This window comes from Typopeltis vanoorti, chromosome 11 (assembly GCF_054136105.1).
Source record: "Typopeltis vanoorti isolate ZY-2024b chromosome 11, IOZ_Tvanoo_1.0, whole genome shotgun sequence".
NCBI classification, from domain to species: domain Eukaryota; kingdom Metazoa; phylum Arthropoda; class Arachnida; order Uropygi; family Thelyphonidae; genus Typopeltis; species Typopeltis vanoorti.
The window spans coordinates 2,069,956-2,085,899 of NC_143559.1; the positions used below are offsets into that span (position 1 = coordinate 2,069,956).

Genomic DNA, 15,944 nt, shown 5'->3' on the forward strand with positions numbered 1-15,944 from the left:
TTTCTATACCACCATAATTAAAAATTGCCCATAATAATCACTCTTTCCTCGTTCACTGAAGTTGCTTATACATTTCTTCATCATCACCTCTACATTCCCTGACTTATATCAACATCCAACTAAATATGTCTTCTTGTCAACCTCCACCTCACACCACACTGCCTCAAAACCATTGCCACTATTTCCCTCTTTCATGGTTAGCTTATGTGGACAATTCTCCCCTGTCATCAGCAGCAATACTCCTACCTTCTTGTCCTTTGTCCTTGTGGAAAAAAAACTGCCGTTCCTTTTCTATGCCTGTTAGGATATCATCTTCATTCAACTATGTTTCACTTATTCCAACAGTTTTGGAGCAAATAAACTCAGTGAAACAATTTCATCTCCCTTATTTCTGATACTCCTGGCATTTGTAAATAAACATGGTAGTTCACTTTTAGATCTATAGCCAGCCCTACCCGAACCACTTGTTGGTTGTGATTTTTCCCACCACATCTACCCTTCCCTTAGTCACCTTTATTATAGCTTACCACATAAATGTTAAAGATACCAAGCTATTTTAAACCTGGTTTTACTCAATTTTCCAAGTAAGCAAACAAACAAGTCAAGTTTGCGCTTGTAAGTGTTGCAAGTCTAGCTGACCCTGCATGTAGTGCAAGACCAAGGCATCTCATGGTAAAAGTCGAATAAGCTCTGATCACTAATTTTAATATTTACCCTTGATGCAATGCACATCTCCTGGAGGAGATGTATGATGCTTTGTATTAAAGGCAAGGGGCCACTACCCAGACCGATTTAGACCTTTATTGAGGTCTCATCAGTGGGAGCCAGGCTAGAAATTCCAAGATTTTAGTAATACAGAGCTTATAAGTATTTTACCAGAACAAGTTACCATAAGGTGTTTTAACCTTATTAAATAAAAATCTCAGGAGGAGATATAAATGTAGAAAGTATTTTACTTTGGGTATAATAAATGTTAAAGATGCCTTGGTCTTGCATTACGTGCAGGGTCAGCTAGACTTGCAAGTGCAAACTTGACTTGTTTGTCTGTTTGCTTACTTGGGAAATGGAGTAAAACTAGGTTTAAAATAGCTTGGTATCTTTAACATTTATTATACCCAAGTAAAATACTTTCTACAGCTTACCACATATTTGCACAGTCTCGGTATCCCAATCTGATTTCTTCTTTTCTCTTAACATTCTGTTCATCCATTGTCTAATGTATTATAGTTGAACATCTTGTTGGATTTCCATAAAAATAAGCTAATTCATTGCACTTATTAAAGCAATATGAAAATCTACTTATACATTCCAGCTCTACATGTAACAGCCTGCAGTTTGACCTTGAGTGGCATTGTTTGTGATTTTCTTTATTTGGGAGATAGATTTCATCACTCAATGACACCATTGCCCTTTTTGTGTTAGAGGCATGAAGTGCCTTGAAAAGTTCTATGATTGGTCTCTACATTTGATTGCTGAATTATGTAATAAAAAAAAATTAAACTATAATAAACAAACAACAACAACAACAAAAAACCTTTAGTCAGCCCATAGTACTATATATAGGTTTACAATCTTTTGTGGATGGGAGTTACATAAAATTACTGTTATTTTTATGATGGTTTCATTTAACACGTTCGCTGCCACGCTACTTCGGCATAGTCTGTTCCCGTACGCCAAGCGATTTCACTTCTTCAAGGTCAGTACGGTAATCTCGTTGCTGGCGGTAAGCTTCATACGAGTATACTCGTAGCTGGCTTGTGTAGCTGGTTTACCAACTAAGAGTATACTCGTAGTTGGCAGCGAACGTGTTAACAGTATTTAAGACTTGAGTATTCTAAAATGAAAATGGACTTTTATTCCCAATTCATAATCAAGCTCCATAAGTAATTGATAAAAAAAATTTTCTTCTAGCCCTTCCTGCAATTTTGGTCCCTCGTCAGACTAGCGACATACCTTTAGAACTGCCATCTTTGGATGATTATACAAACTCTGTTCCTGATAATACTGATTTTCCAACAGACGTAGAAACCCATACATTTCCACCACTAACAGGTGAGTTAATGGTAATTATTGTTATTATAATTCCTGACATTCCTTATTTGTCATTCTATGAAATGATATTCTTTATTAAGGAATAATAATGAATAATGATGTGACTTAAGCTTGTTTTTTTTTTTTTAAATTTCACTTATGAACAAATGTTAATTATATCATGGGAATTCAGAAAAATAATTATGGGAGATAATTCACTTTTCTAATATTTGAATTGGGATTTTTTAATTCTCAAATACCACCAAATATAGAATTGTAATTATTTCATTATAGGACAACTTAAATGGCTTGTAAGGTAACCACAAAGTTACATTACTGATCTTTCAATTACAACATGAGCAGGTTTAAAATTATTGCATGCTACAACAAAGGAAAAAAATGAATATCAAGATCACAACTTGTTTTACTTATTGGAGTTAGCAGTTCTTGCAGAACTAGTGAATATTATAAGCCCAATTTTGTCTCTGAAAGCTTTCCGTATCTATCAATGTATGAGTTTTTCTCTTTTATGGGAAGACACGGGTGCTACATGTACTATGTTGACTGACATAAACAGCACTAATCAAGTGCTGTGGAATGAGCTGTTTGACACACTGAACATCAAGCTTTGGGAAATTATTTCAAACATCTTCAATGCAGAAAGAGTTTAAAAAATTAAAGGCCGGCCATATCCAAAAATTCAATAATCCAGTCAAGAAAATACTCTATTGCCTCCAGAACCTGCCATTGATGTAGCTCAAGAAGCTAGCAGTGGCCTTAGCCTTGGTCATAATTTTGCATTAGCTCCAAAGCAATGTTCTAAAATTGGCAATGCCTCTGAAAAGAATCTCTCCCAGATAGAACTACTGCACTTATAAAACTGTGCATAAACCAGAATATTGTCATCACTGAAGTGTCCTTTGAGACTGTAGTGGACAATAATGATTTCCCCCTACCAATGAAGTTGCCAACACTTAGTCCATGGGCTGTCTTTCTCTCATTACAGATCACATTTCTTCCCAAGTCAAACTCTGCACTTCAAATCTTGCTTGTCAGACTTGATCCTTAAAGATACTGCCTTATTCATTTTACCATTTCAGCGTTATTCATTTTTATCATGAATTCTATTTTATGTGGCAAGGAAAAACCTACAAGAAGATTTGAAAGTATATCTGTTGGCTCCTTCCTACCCCCTGCCAATATTTTTGTGAAACATTTTGGAAAATACAACTTTGTCCCTCTCAAATACAGAATGGCTATGCTACAGTGATCGTTATTTGGCTAGGATATGTTGGAAACATTATTTAGCAGACACCTAAACAGTGGACATGCCAAGGATCTGTTTCACTATTGAAAAGGAAAATAGTGACTTATGTCCTTCCACAAGACTCTGGTCATAACCCGATTACCCAACAGATCCTTAGCCTTTTCTGTCTATAAAACACAATGCTCTTGAAGTTACAGTAAACCCTTGATTTAACGAACTTTGGATTTAACAGACAAAATTTCTGATCCGTATGTCACGTAAAAATTAACGCCCTGTTAATTTTAAAATGCTTTTAACCAGGATTTGCTTATAATTAAATTAAGAGGTTATTTTCTGTTATTAATTTCCTGTTATTTTTAACAAATTTTGGCGAATAGGCCATCATATGTTGGAAAAACACTAGTAATTTAGCCGACATAAATGAGTCGCCGTTCATAAAACATGTTCGGCAAATAATTAGGACGTGATCACACCTATCACACTGTAATCGGTTCTTTTGTCGATGGCATAACTTTTTGCAGCAGTTTTATTACACACATTTTTGTAATTTTAGGGAGTTAATTATAAAAAAAACAGCAGAATTCAAAAGTTCAAAAAAAAAAAAAATTTGATAGCTTTTTTCAAAGCAGGATTACCTAAACCAAATGTCTCAACATTGAACATTAACTTCACGTTAACTTATCTGAAAATTGTGTGTAAAACAATTTTTTTATTATTACAGTGCTAATATTGATAAAATTGCAGTATAATGTTAGGTATTTTTATTTTAAAAAATTCGCCATTTGATAGACTTTCGATTTAACGGACACCCTTAGCCCCTATTAGTCCATTAAATCGAGGGTTGACTGTAGTAGGTCTCTGTCATTACCCCCTCCCTCACCTGTTTGCTGTCTGAAGAACACAAATTCTCAATCTCTCATCTACATTCCACAATCACAATATATCTTATAACACTCCTTTGCACCCTCTCCATTGTATCTGTATTATCTCAGAAACCAGGAAACCAAATTGTGTACAATAGTCCAGATGAGGTTGTGTCCAAGTCTTGTAAAGAAGCAAAATGACATCCTTATTCTTATGTGTCAATGTTCAATTCAGCATTGCAGTTATCCTCAGAGTTATATTAACAATCCTTGCTATATGGCACCTGTAAAGGCACTTTTAAATGTAAAATTAAATAAGATTGAATAACAATGAACCAAGGACTGAACTTGGCTAATCCACTGGTCACCTTAAATCTTGTAGACTAACATCCTCCTTACACCACTCTTTTAAATCTGTCAGCCTTACCCAAACCAGTAGTTTTTTTCAGTCCATTCCCATATCTTCTAACTTATGCAATGACCTTCCCTGGTGAATCCTATCAATGGCTTTAGCGAAGTCCAAAAAGTACCATGCATCTTAGTTAATTCTGTCTGCAGATGGTAAGAATAAGATGTGGAGGAGCACCAAGATTGAGGTGGATTGATGCATCTGGTATTGTGTTCGAAAACTGAAATACAAGATCTGATAATATTGGTCACATGACATATACCAGATTACTTTGGAAGAAAATTGATATCAAGTTAGTAATTATTATTATTATTATTAACATTTGTTCACACTGCTTGCACTCATGACATCCAATGACAATCCATTCCAATCATGCACCACCCTATGAGAGAAAAATCTAGACCTCACTCCCTTCTTAGCTGGCATTCATTCTCTATAGATTGAAAAATTCCATCAATTGAATCCTGTATGACCCTTTCAGAAGTTTTCTAAGTCTTAATTATATCACCCCTCTTTCTCCTATTTGCTAGTGTCTGCAGTCTACAAATTCTCAATCTGTCTTCATAATCAGTATTCCATAATCGTGATATAATTTTTAACATACTCCTTTGCACTCTTTCCAGTATATCAGAATCATAACAGAAACCAGGAGACCTCATCTGCACGACATCCTTATCTTTACACGTGAACGTTCATTTCAGCATTGCAATTATCTTCTTTGAGGTTGTATTTGCAATCTTTGCTACAGGGCCCTGAACTTCAACTTCCTATCTACTAACACTCCAATACCCTGTAGCCTCATCAGTTTCTTCTAGCATAATCCCATCAGTATAATATGACATTGGATATCTAATCACACAGAAGTGAATGACTTTACATAACATTGAACTGATATCCATTTTCCCATGCCCACAATTCTAGCCTATTCAAATAATTTTGCAAGTACTGCATATCAGCAGCATTCGTGATTATTCAACCTATCTTTGCATTATAAACAAATAGTTGTATGTCGCTTGCCAAATCCTTCCCAATTTTATTAATGTACGGATTGAATAACAGTGAACCAAGCACTGATCCTTGTGGTACACCACTGGTTACCTTAAATCTTGCAGACTCGCATTCCCCCCCATATGCTACTTTTTGATATCTGTCAGTCAGCCATCCTTTTATCCACATTAATATGCTATAATCCAAACCCATATTCTCCAATTTATGCAACAGCTACCATGCTGTATTCTGTCAAAAGCCTTTGCAAAATCCAAAAGCATCATGTATTCATTCTCCTTGTCTAGTTCAATGGTAACATTGTTATGGAATGTGAGCAAGTTGCTAAAACATGACCTTCCCTTGTTGCCCATTGCAAAGTAGAGATTCACTGACAACTCATTTCTGAATGTGAACCCTAACCAATTTTTCCAAAATCTTCACCACCACTCCTGAGATATTAATTGGTTGATAGTTGGATTCATCAATCTTTCCACCACCCTTGGGCAATGGAATTACCATACATTCTTTCCATTCCTGTGGAATCTTTCCTGTTCTGAGACTCGTATTAAACAGCCTGGTCAAAGGAATAGCCAGTTCAGCTGAGCACTCTTTTAGCACACATGCCTGATATCCCATCCCCTATCACTGAATTCTTTTGTGCAGCAGCTCTAATACCTCATCCTCATACACCTGAGTTTCTTCATCCAGTGAAGAGGTAGCAGTGGGCCCAATGTTGCATACACCAGGTTAATAGCTTTTAACGAAATGGGCACTCGTTAGTTGAACAACCTCATCTGCATTTAGAAGAGTTATTCTTTCATATTCATTCTTTCTTTTACTTGCAGCATATCGATAGAATTGCTGTAGGTTGTCTTTAGCACATGAAGAGCCAGTTTCTTTTCATACTCAGACTTCGCTTTCTGTACAACAGTTGTGACTCTTCTGGCCTGATTGTTTATAATTTTCATAACAGACATCATCTTTATGCACATGGTATTCCTTCCACATCGTCCTTTTCTTGCGAATCTCTTGTTTAATAAGATTACACATCCATTTGACTCCTATTCTGTTTATTCTTCGAACTCTCAGACACACTCTGATATCACATCATTTAAGTATTGTTTAAATGCTTCCCATGCACTGTCTATATTCTTTCCATCCATCAACTGATCCCATTCCACTGAACTCAGTACACCTCATTTTGTCATAATTTCCTGCTTTGTAAGAAACTTGCCACTTCCCAAGTGAGTAATGCATGATCACTGTCACCAACTGGAGGCAGAATAGTTCCATCTTTAACTGAAATACCTTCTGTCACTGTAATCAAATCTAACACTCTTTGACCTAGAGTTCCTTCTGCAGGACAACTTCCACAAGAAGCATGTGGAAGTTGTCCCGCAGCAGCTTAATAAATTCATTTTCATTCTTCTCATGAGATTCTACTGCTAACAATCTATATTTGGATAATTAAAATCTCCCATTATGATTTCTCTTTTTGCGCTCATCGTGTCCATTTGGGTTCACGGACAATTAATCGTGGGGACAATTCATCGCAAGGAAAATTCATTGCGGGAACTATTGATCGCTGAAAATGTTATTCGCTAGAAAATTGAGATGAATTGCATTGATACCAATGTATAAAAAGTAAATGCAGTGCAAGATAAATTTTGCAAAATAAAATTATATATAAAAATATAATTTTATTATTATCTATGTATTAGTCTGTGCGGTTATCTCAGTGGCTGGTTGCTTCACAACCATATGCCTGGGAAAGGAGTGTCCTGGGTTCGAATCCCGTCACTGACATGAGGATCTTAGGATCTTTCTCAGACATAGCCAAGTTAGCCAGTTTGGGGCGAGGACTACAGGGTTTTTCTCTCTAGTTTATGTGGGGTTTTTTCTCCAGCAAGCAATCAAACCAGCCCTGAGAACATAACGTTTCTACAGACATAGGATACACTGGGAGGCATAGGACCAACAACCTTATCATCGTATAACAATTGTGGTTATACGATGCTAAAACATGATTTGTCCCACGATGAATTGTCCGGACACATTCTATTTGGTGATGCATTTCTTCATCACTAGCAACCGATCCACCAGGTGTGTAACAACACCCCACTATGTAATTGATCTTGTTAGATTCCACCTCACACCAGATGGCTTTCAACTCACTGTCACATGAAATATTGTTAGTATTCATAGTACTACAATTGTAGGTCTCAACTCTAACTGGATTCAAATCATCTGATATCATTAGCAGCATGCCCCATCCTCTCTATCCTTCCTAAAAATAGTGTACCCTTTACACTCGATACCAGTTAATGTCTGATTCTGATAATCAGGTCTCACTAATGCCTACAATCTGAGGTCCCAACATATTGACTAAGGCAACAAACTCTACTCCTTTATTTCTGATACTCCTAGCATTTGTGTACAGACAATAATCTACCTGCATGTTCTTTGTATACTCTTGTCTGCAGTCTGCATGACACAGTTCTCTATTCTATTCTGCAGATCTCTATTCTTCTTGAGTGCCTTATACATGTAGACATCTTTGCACATGTTTGATGGGCCCAAACCGGATGAACACAAAGCTGAAATCTTTCTCCCCTTAACATTTCCATGACAAAGCCCATTCCTGTCACTCTTACACTCACATTTTCACCATTCCTCCCTTTATAATTTAGTTTTCCTGATTCTTTGTTAGGTCTCATACAAGTTATTAGTTTTTCTAGACTCCTGATACCTGCTAATAATAATGGTAAGTATCTGCTGGATTTCTGCTCAGCATATGGATTAGTCATTGCTAATACCATGTTCCAACATAAAGATGTGTGCAAGTTCGTGTGGAGAAAAGACACAAGAAATAAGAAAAGCCACATTAACTGTTATTGGTGGTAGTGATATCTTTGTTAGTTCAGGATGCAAGAGTGTACAGAGGATTTGAAATTGGAAATGACTATCACTTAGTTTAAAGTAGGATAAAACTGTGAAGAGTACATTGAAAATAACAGTATTTTAAAAAAAAAAAAAAAAAAAAGTTTTAAAAGGAATCAAAGTTCTGCAGCTTTTAATGTAGACTTAACTATACAAACACTATTGAAAGATTGAAACAGTTCAAAAACAAGAACCAAATTTTTGAGTGTTTATTGACAAACTCTGAAGAAAACGTTGATTGATTCAGCTAGGGAGGCATGTGGTGGAGTTGCCTGCAAGGAGAGAAAAATAGACCAGAAATGCTCAAATGTGGAGGGATAAAAAGTTTTACAGTGGTTATGCTGTATAATTCAGAAGGTCAAATTCCAGATGACTGGAGTATAGACTTCATAGTTCTCCATCTAAAAGAGGGAATAAAGCTGAATGTGAGAATTGCAGAGGAATTTCTCTATGAAGTGAAGATTTATGGAAGCATCCTTAACAAAGCAGCTGAGAAAAATTGTTGAAGAGAAACTGGAATGAGAACAAATAGTTTGTCGGGACAGATTTTAACTGTATGAAAAATAGTTGAAAAATGATGGCAACGTGACAAGGATCTGTACTTAAGTTTTGCAAATCTGGAAAAGGACAACATGTATAGAGAAAAGCTTTTCCAAGACACTACAGCTATATGGGTAAATGGAACATTATTATTATTAACATCTGACCTTCATGGAGTCAGAGGCTCATATTTAAGTTGTAAGTCAGCAGTTAGAATTGAAGGATATACAGGGAGAAGATGGTTTGATGTAAAATCAGGTGTAGGACAAGGGTGCACATTATCTCCACTCTTATTCATCATTATACATAGATTGCATTATGAAAGAAAGTGGTATTAAACCTGATATTAGAATTGGAGATATCCAAATTAGCTCTTTGCTTTTTGAACACTCCTAAACACATCTAGGAAGTCTACAGGATTTTCTAACTAAATTGAATAACAGCTGTAGCTAATTTGGCATGAAAATCAGCAATAAAAAGACTATGAAAATAGGCAGGAATATAGAATACTTCAGCTGCATTCTGAATGGAGATCCTATAGAACAAGTAAAATATTTCAGCAATTTATTAGGCATAGGTTTTAGTTATAATGACAGGTTAAATCTAGAAATAGACAACAGAATAAACAGAGCTGGTATGGCAGGTAGCCAGCTGAATAAATTTATGAGTGTACAAGAGTGCTCAAACCAGTTTTAAGTTATGGATCTGAGAGTTGGGGTAGAAATCAAGGACTAGAGACCGTAGATATGAAGGTTATGAGCAAAATTTGGGGAGTGAACTGATAGCATCGAATGGCACCATCATATTAAAAAGAAACTTGACTTTATTAGCATTCAAAAATGTGTCAACAGACCTAACCTAAAGTAGTATGGCCACTTAAATAGAATGAATGAGGAAAGGTTAGCAAAACTGGTGATGGCAGGAAAGAGACCCAGAGGAAGACCAAGGTCTAAGCAGATTGACCTTGGTCTTCTGCCTTAATCCCCATGTTTCATCAAATTGTAATAATTTGTTCTTTTTCTTTTAGGATATATAAGAAGACATGTCAGAGATTTTGAAGACACAGAGGTGCAGGCCATCAGGTTTTTATTGCAACAAGAATAGTCTGCAACTGAGATTCATCAAATTTTGTGCAAGACTTTAGGGAACTTTTCCCCAGCATATACAACAGTTGCCAGATGGATGTCCAAGTTTAAAACTGGACATCCTGAGACAACAGATGCTCCCAGCTCAGGAAGACCTTCCAAAGTGATCACACCTGAAAACATCAATGACCAGTTTGGATTCCGGAAACAGCAGGGAACAAGAGAAGCAATCCTAGCTCTAAGAACAGTTATTGAAAGAAGATTTGAGAAGAATTAAAATACCCTGATAGTGTTTATTGACTGGAACCAAATGTTTCACCTCCTAAAAACAATAAAGGTAGATTGGAGAGATAGAAGGCTAAATATTTAATCATCAAGAAGCCCTAATAGAAACAGCCAGCGATAAAACAAAAACCGCAATAGCAAGAATACATAGAGGTATAAGACAGGGGTGCTCTCTTTCACCCATACTGTTTAATCTCTGCACTGAAGATGCAATAAATAAATTGAAAGAACTAATAGAAACAGGAATTAAGATAAATGGAATTGATATTAACTGGCTACGGTTCACGGATGATATAGCAGTTACAGCTGATAACTGAAAGCCACCCTGACAAAGATAGAAGAAATTTTCACACAATAGAACCTAAAAATTAATTATAAGAAAACAAAATTATTAATTACAAGTAAAGCAAATCCAAAGAAAATAAACCTGGAAATAAACAATAACCTAATGCAACAGGTATCCTCTACCATCTATCTTGGCAACTTGTCATATGCCTTTTCCAGATCGACAAAACTTAAATATAGATCTTTGTTATATTCTCATGCTTTCTAAACTATTTGTCGTAATGTAAAGATCTGATCCAGACAGCCTCTATTTGGCCTGAATCCAGCTTGTTTTTCACCAAGCTTTTCTTCCACATTTCTTCTCAACCGTTTCTCAAGCATACTTGCATAGATCTTGCCAGGAACACTCATTAGGGAAATAACTCTGTAATTCTCACATTCACTTTTATTTCCCTTTTTATATTAGAGCTGTACTCCAATCATCGGGAATTTGTCCCTCTGTCCAGGCTTTCTGAACTATGCAGTAAAGCCACTGTAAGACTTTTAATACCACCATACTTCAGTATTTCTGGTCGAATATCATCTACTCCTGCTGCCTTTCCACATTTCAAGCCTTTGATGGCCTTTTCTACTCCAAGTATGGATATGTATTCTTGACTGTATGCCTGTTGAGTGTTTTTTACCACTGTGCTATCACTGCTTGTTTCATTTAGCAATTTTTCGAAGTAATTACTCCATATTTCAAGGATATCTTTTTCTCCTGTTTTCATGTCACCTTTATCGTCTCTAATTCCTTTTTACAGCACTCTTTCCTCCATTTCTAAGCTTCAACAACCTCCAGAATATCTTACCACCTTCTTGATATTTATTTTCTATGTTCTTGCCAAAGTCTTCCCATGATTTTTTACCTAGTTTTACACAGTGTTTAGCTTTCTTACATTTGTCTGAGTATTCTCTAAGAGCAAAAGCTGACTTATTTGCCAGGAACTTTTGATATGCTTCCTTCTTTTCCTTCACTGCCTCTTTAACTTCCTGTGTCCACCATGGAGTTCTGATTTTTCTATCCTTGCAGACAACCTCACCACATGCCTCTCTGGCTGAATCAGTCAGGGTTTTCTTCAGGGCTTGCCACTGAATCTCCAAGGTTTGGTTCCTGTTCTCAAGCCCTTTCATTTTTTCTTCAATAATCTTTGTATAGTCTACAGTTCACATCTGAGAGCTGCTCAACTTTTATTCGCTTTAAAACTTTCTTACATGTTATTCTTTTCAATATGAAATTCAATTTTATCCTGCTCAAGACTAAATGGTGGTCACTTCCAATTTCAAATCCTCTGTACACTCTGGTGTCCTGCACCAGGGAGAAAACATTACTATCAACAATATCATAGTCAATAAGACTTTTTCTTATTCCTTGCCTCTTCTCTCCATGTGAATGTGTGCACATTTTTATGTTGGTAATAACCAGTCCATGTCCTGAGCAGAAATCCAACAGGTATTTGCCATTATTATTAGCTTTGCTCTTTTCTCCAAATTTTTCAAAAATATTTTTGTATGTCTGACAATCATTTCCTAAGCAAGGACCAACTTCTCCTTTTTCATTGTATCAGTGCTTTTTCTAAAGCATCAAAAAATTCCTCCACTTCTACCTTAGTAGAACTTTCTGTGGGACCATAGGCACAAATAAGTCTAGTTGTCCAATTCCCTATTCTGATATTAGCCTGTATCACTCTACCTGAGACTGCCTGCCATTTAAGAAGATTAGCCTTGTATTTTGTGTTGAATACTATGGCTACTCCTTCTTTTCCTTGATTGTCATTTCCTGAATATAACATTTTGTATTTATTGTTGAGAAAGATCTCCTCCACTTCTACCTTAGTAGAACCTTCTGTGGCACCATAGGCACAAATAAGTCTCATTGTCCAATTCCCTATTCTGATATTAGCCCATATCCTCTACTTGAGACTGCCTGCCATTCAAGAAGATTAGCCTTGTATTTTGTGTTGAATACTATGGCTACTCCTTCTTTTCCTTGATTGTCATTTCCTGAATATAACATTTTGTATTTATTGTTAAGAAAGATCTCCCCAGTTTTTGTCTTTTTTGTTTCAGTCACCCTTATTATGTCGATCTGGTACTTATCTAATTCCGCAGCTAGCTCCATTTCTTTGCCATTCAGGCTTCTTATGTTGATAGTACCGATCTTTAACTCTGGTGATGTTGAGTTGGGGTGTGTTTTCAGATTTGTTCCAGTAGCTGACTTTTCGCTGTTCACCCTGATTCTCTGGTGAACACAACGTGGGCCTTGTTTAACCGGGCGACACCCAAGGAGGCATGAAATTCTGTCATGTTGTACCATCATTTTGTATGTTCGTTTAAGTCAATAAAAATACAATTTGGTCGGCTAAATCCCAAATTGCTAGCCCATCCTCGTTCGGTCAGTATCCAGGTAGATACCCAACAGGGTGCACCACGAGAAGGTGAGGATTAGACATTAGGTCAGAAGCCCTGGTCGGTTCTCCGCATTCCTTTAAAGGCTATGTGGAGGTCTCCTCTCAGTTATACAGCTTTGACCCTTAAGTACTCCAAACTTATTATATAGAATTCTTAAGTATTTCATAAATTACCTAGATTTAAATATGAATTAAAATCCTTAATTCATGCTCTAATCAAAATGATCTGTTATTCTATACACTGGCTAGTTATTCTGTGTAATAATTAAATTGTATAACTTAATGGCAACATACACATTCTCATTTAAAACAAGAAGTATATTGAAACTCCAAAAATCCCGACACACACACTCCTATTGAATGTTAACCTCCCTACCGACCATTGTGGATGAAATAGTGACACCAAATTGCACTTCTTATCCAATGTTATTCAATGGGTGTTAGAGCTTCATATCCAGATTTAGCTGAATGTCTATAGATGTAGTGGCCGGTTGGGGGGTTAATTAATCTTGTTATGGTCTAAGCCAGGGATCTTCAACGCATGGCCCACAGAGCTCTTTGCCGTGCCGCACCGACCATTTTGAAAAAATAACTAGTTAACATTAAAATGCGATTAAATAAAAAAATAATTTCAATGAAGCCCGCAGGCCACTAAGCTTTACTGCAGTATTTAGAATTGTAAGATGCTTTCCAGATTCACAAGGAACGCTGTGCATTTGATACTTTATATAAAATCCTATCAAAATAAACATTAAATAGACATGCTTCTTCAGCTATCTACCTGCGCCAAGTGGTACATAAGTACTAGTACTAATGTCGCAGGTAGATGGCTGAAGCAGTAATTCATTCGAGTGCGCTGTCTAGTGCTTTCCACATACATCTCAAAGGTTCTCAATACTTATTTATTTTCATATAAATACAAGAGGATCTCATTCACAGTCAGTCGTGAACAGTGTGATATTCGTGTATAAGTGCATGCAGGTTCATCGTGTCAGCCCTAGCCTATTGTGGTTTTATATTGCCAGACTTTTTTCATTAGTGTGAGACATATTCAGTGGATAATGACCCTTACACAGCCATTTTGGATCATTTTTTGGGTTCACTTTCCATCACTATGGCATTTACGAGTAAAAAGGGTGAATCAAGTGATTCTTGTCAGGTTTTTAATGAAAAGTGGAACAATTTGTATTTTTTTGTGTCGACTGTCGATAAACCAGTGTGTTTAATTGCTGTGAGTCAGTGTCAGTATCAAAAGAATATAATATAAAACGAGACAAAGCATGCATCCAGTTTCGATCACCTTTAAGTGCGGCTTGGTTTGGACAAAGCGAACTGTCTCCAAATTGATTTAAAATGCCAGGAGGGTACATTTAAAAGGCAGAGCGTCAAAGTAAGTTATGTAATAGCTGAAAAAATTGCTAAAGAATCAAATGCCTTCTTGGGCGGCAAGTTTGTGAAAGAGTGTCTCATCGCTGCTGGGGATATTCTGTGCCCAGATATTAAGGAAGTGTTTAAAAAACCGAGTTTGTCTCATCTCATTTTCCTTCCCCCCCTCTTTTACCTTGCGGTGTCGAGGGTTTATTAATCAACGGACCTCAAACCGTTCACAGGATAAGATGGTTAGCCCTATGCCTCTGTTTATCCTATGTCCTGTCGTCGTGCTAACTGTAGCACGACGTGTCAAAGAACTTGCCAATGACCAGTGCTAAAGAATCGAAAGCCTTCTTTGGCGGCAAGTTTGTGAAAGAGTGTCTCATCGCTGCTGGGGATATTCTGTGCCCAGATATTAAGAAAATGTTTAAAAAACAGAGTTTGTCTCATCTAATTTTTTTTTCCTCCCCTCTTTTACCTTGCGGTGTCGAGGGCTTATTAATCAACGGACAACCGTTCACAGGATAAGGTGGTCAGCTCTATGCCTCTGTTTATCCTATGTCCTGTCGTCGTGCTAACTGTAGCATGATGTGTCAAAGAACTTGCCAATGACATTGAAGGAACTTTTAAAAAAACAGTCTGAACTTACGTCATATTCACTTGCTTTAGATGAGAGCACAAATATGAAGGATACAGCACAACTGGCTATCTTTGTCCGTGACACAGAGATAAACTTTGAAAAAGAGAGCTAGCTCTCTTTTTCAAAGTTTATCTCTGTTTATCAAAGCTACTGTGGAGGAGGATGACCCACTAAAAAGGGCAGTTGGACCACAAGATATCAAGCCTCAGGGATAAATTCAAACAGGTCAGAATGATCTCCAAAATTCAGGAAGTAGTTCAGACAGCAGAAGAATGATACATGAGACAAAAATCCCAAGCTGTAGAAGACCTGAAAAATTCAAAACCACCATTCTCTGGCAAGGAATATCAGATCACACAAAAGCACAGTCACCATCCCCATGGCAGAAGGAATCATTATATAGTTTAGACGGATGATTTTTGTGGCGTCATCCTGGGGCCCAGTCAAAAACAGGAGACCACCCTGGATGTCTGCAGGTAATGGTGCAAATCATCAAAATTTGCATCCATGCTGGTGAATTTGACAAATGGAGAATTTTTCCCGGTTATCACCATGTTCCAGCATGAAAATGTGCACAAATTCACATGGAGAAGAGGAAAGGAATAAGAAAAGTCTCATTGACTATATTATCGTTGATAGTGATGTTTTCTCTCTGGTGCAGGACACTAGAGTGTACAGAGGATTTGAAATTGGAAGTGACTACCATTTAGTCTTAAGCAAGATAAAATTGAATTTCGTATTGAAAAGCAGAACATGTAAGAAAGTTTTAAAAAGATAAAAGTTGAGCAGCT

The 15,944-nt window shown here is 36.8% G+C and overlaps 1 protein-coding gene across 1 annotated transcript in view; it reads left to right on the plus strand.

Annotated features, from left to right (window-relative positions):
* Nucleotides 1–15,944, plus strand: part of LOC150101268 (SMAD family member 3-like) — a 330,032-nt gene that overhangs the window by 151,280 nt on the left and 162,808 nt on the right. The window contains exon 3 of the mRNA XM_090400197.1: nucleotides 1,912–2,052. Within this exon, the coding sequence (XP_090256323.1) occupies nucleotides 1,912–2,052 (141 nt within the window). The remainder of the gene's footprint in view (nucleotides 1–1,911; nucleotides 2,053–15,944) is intronic.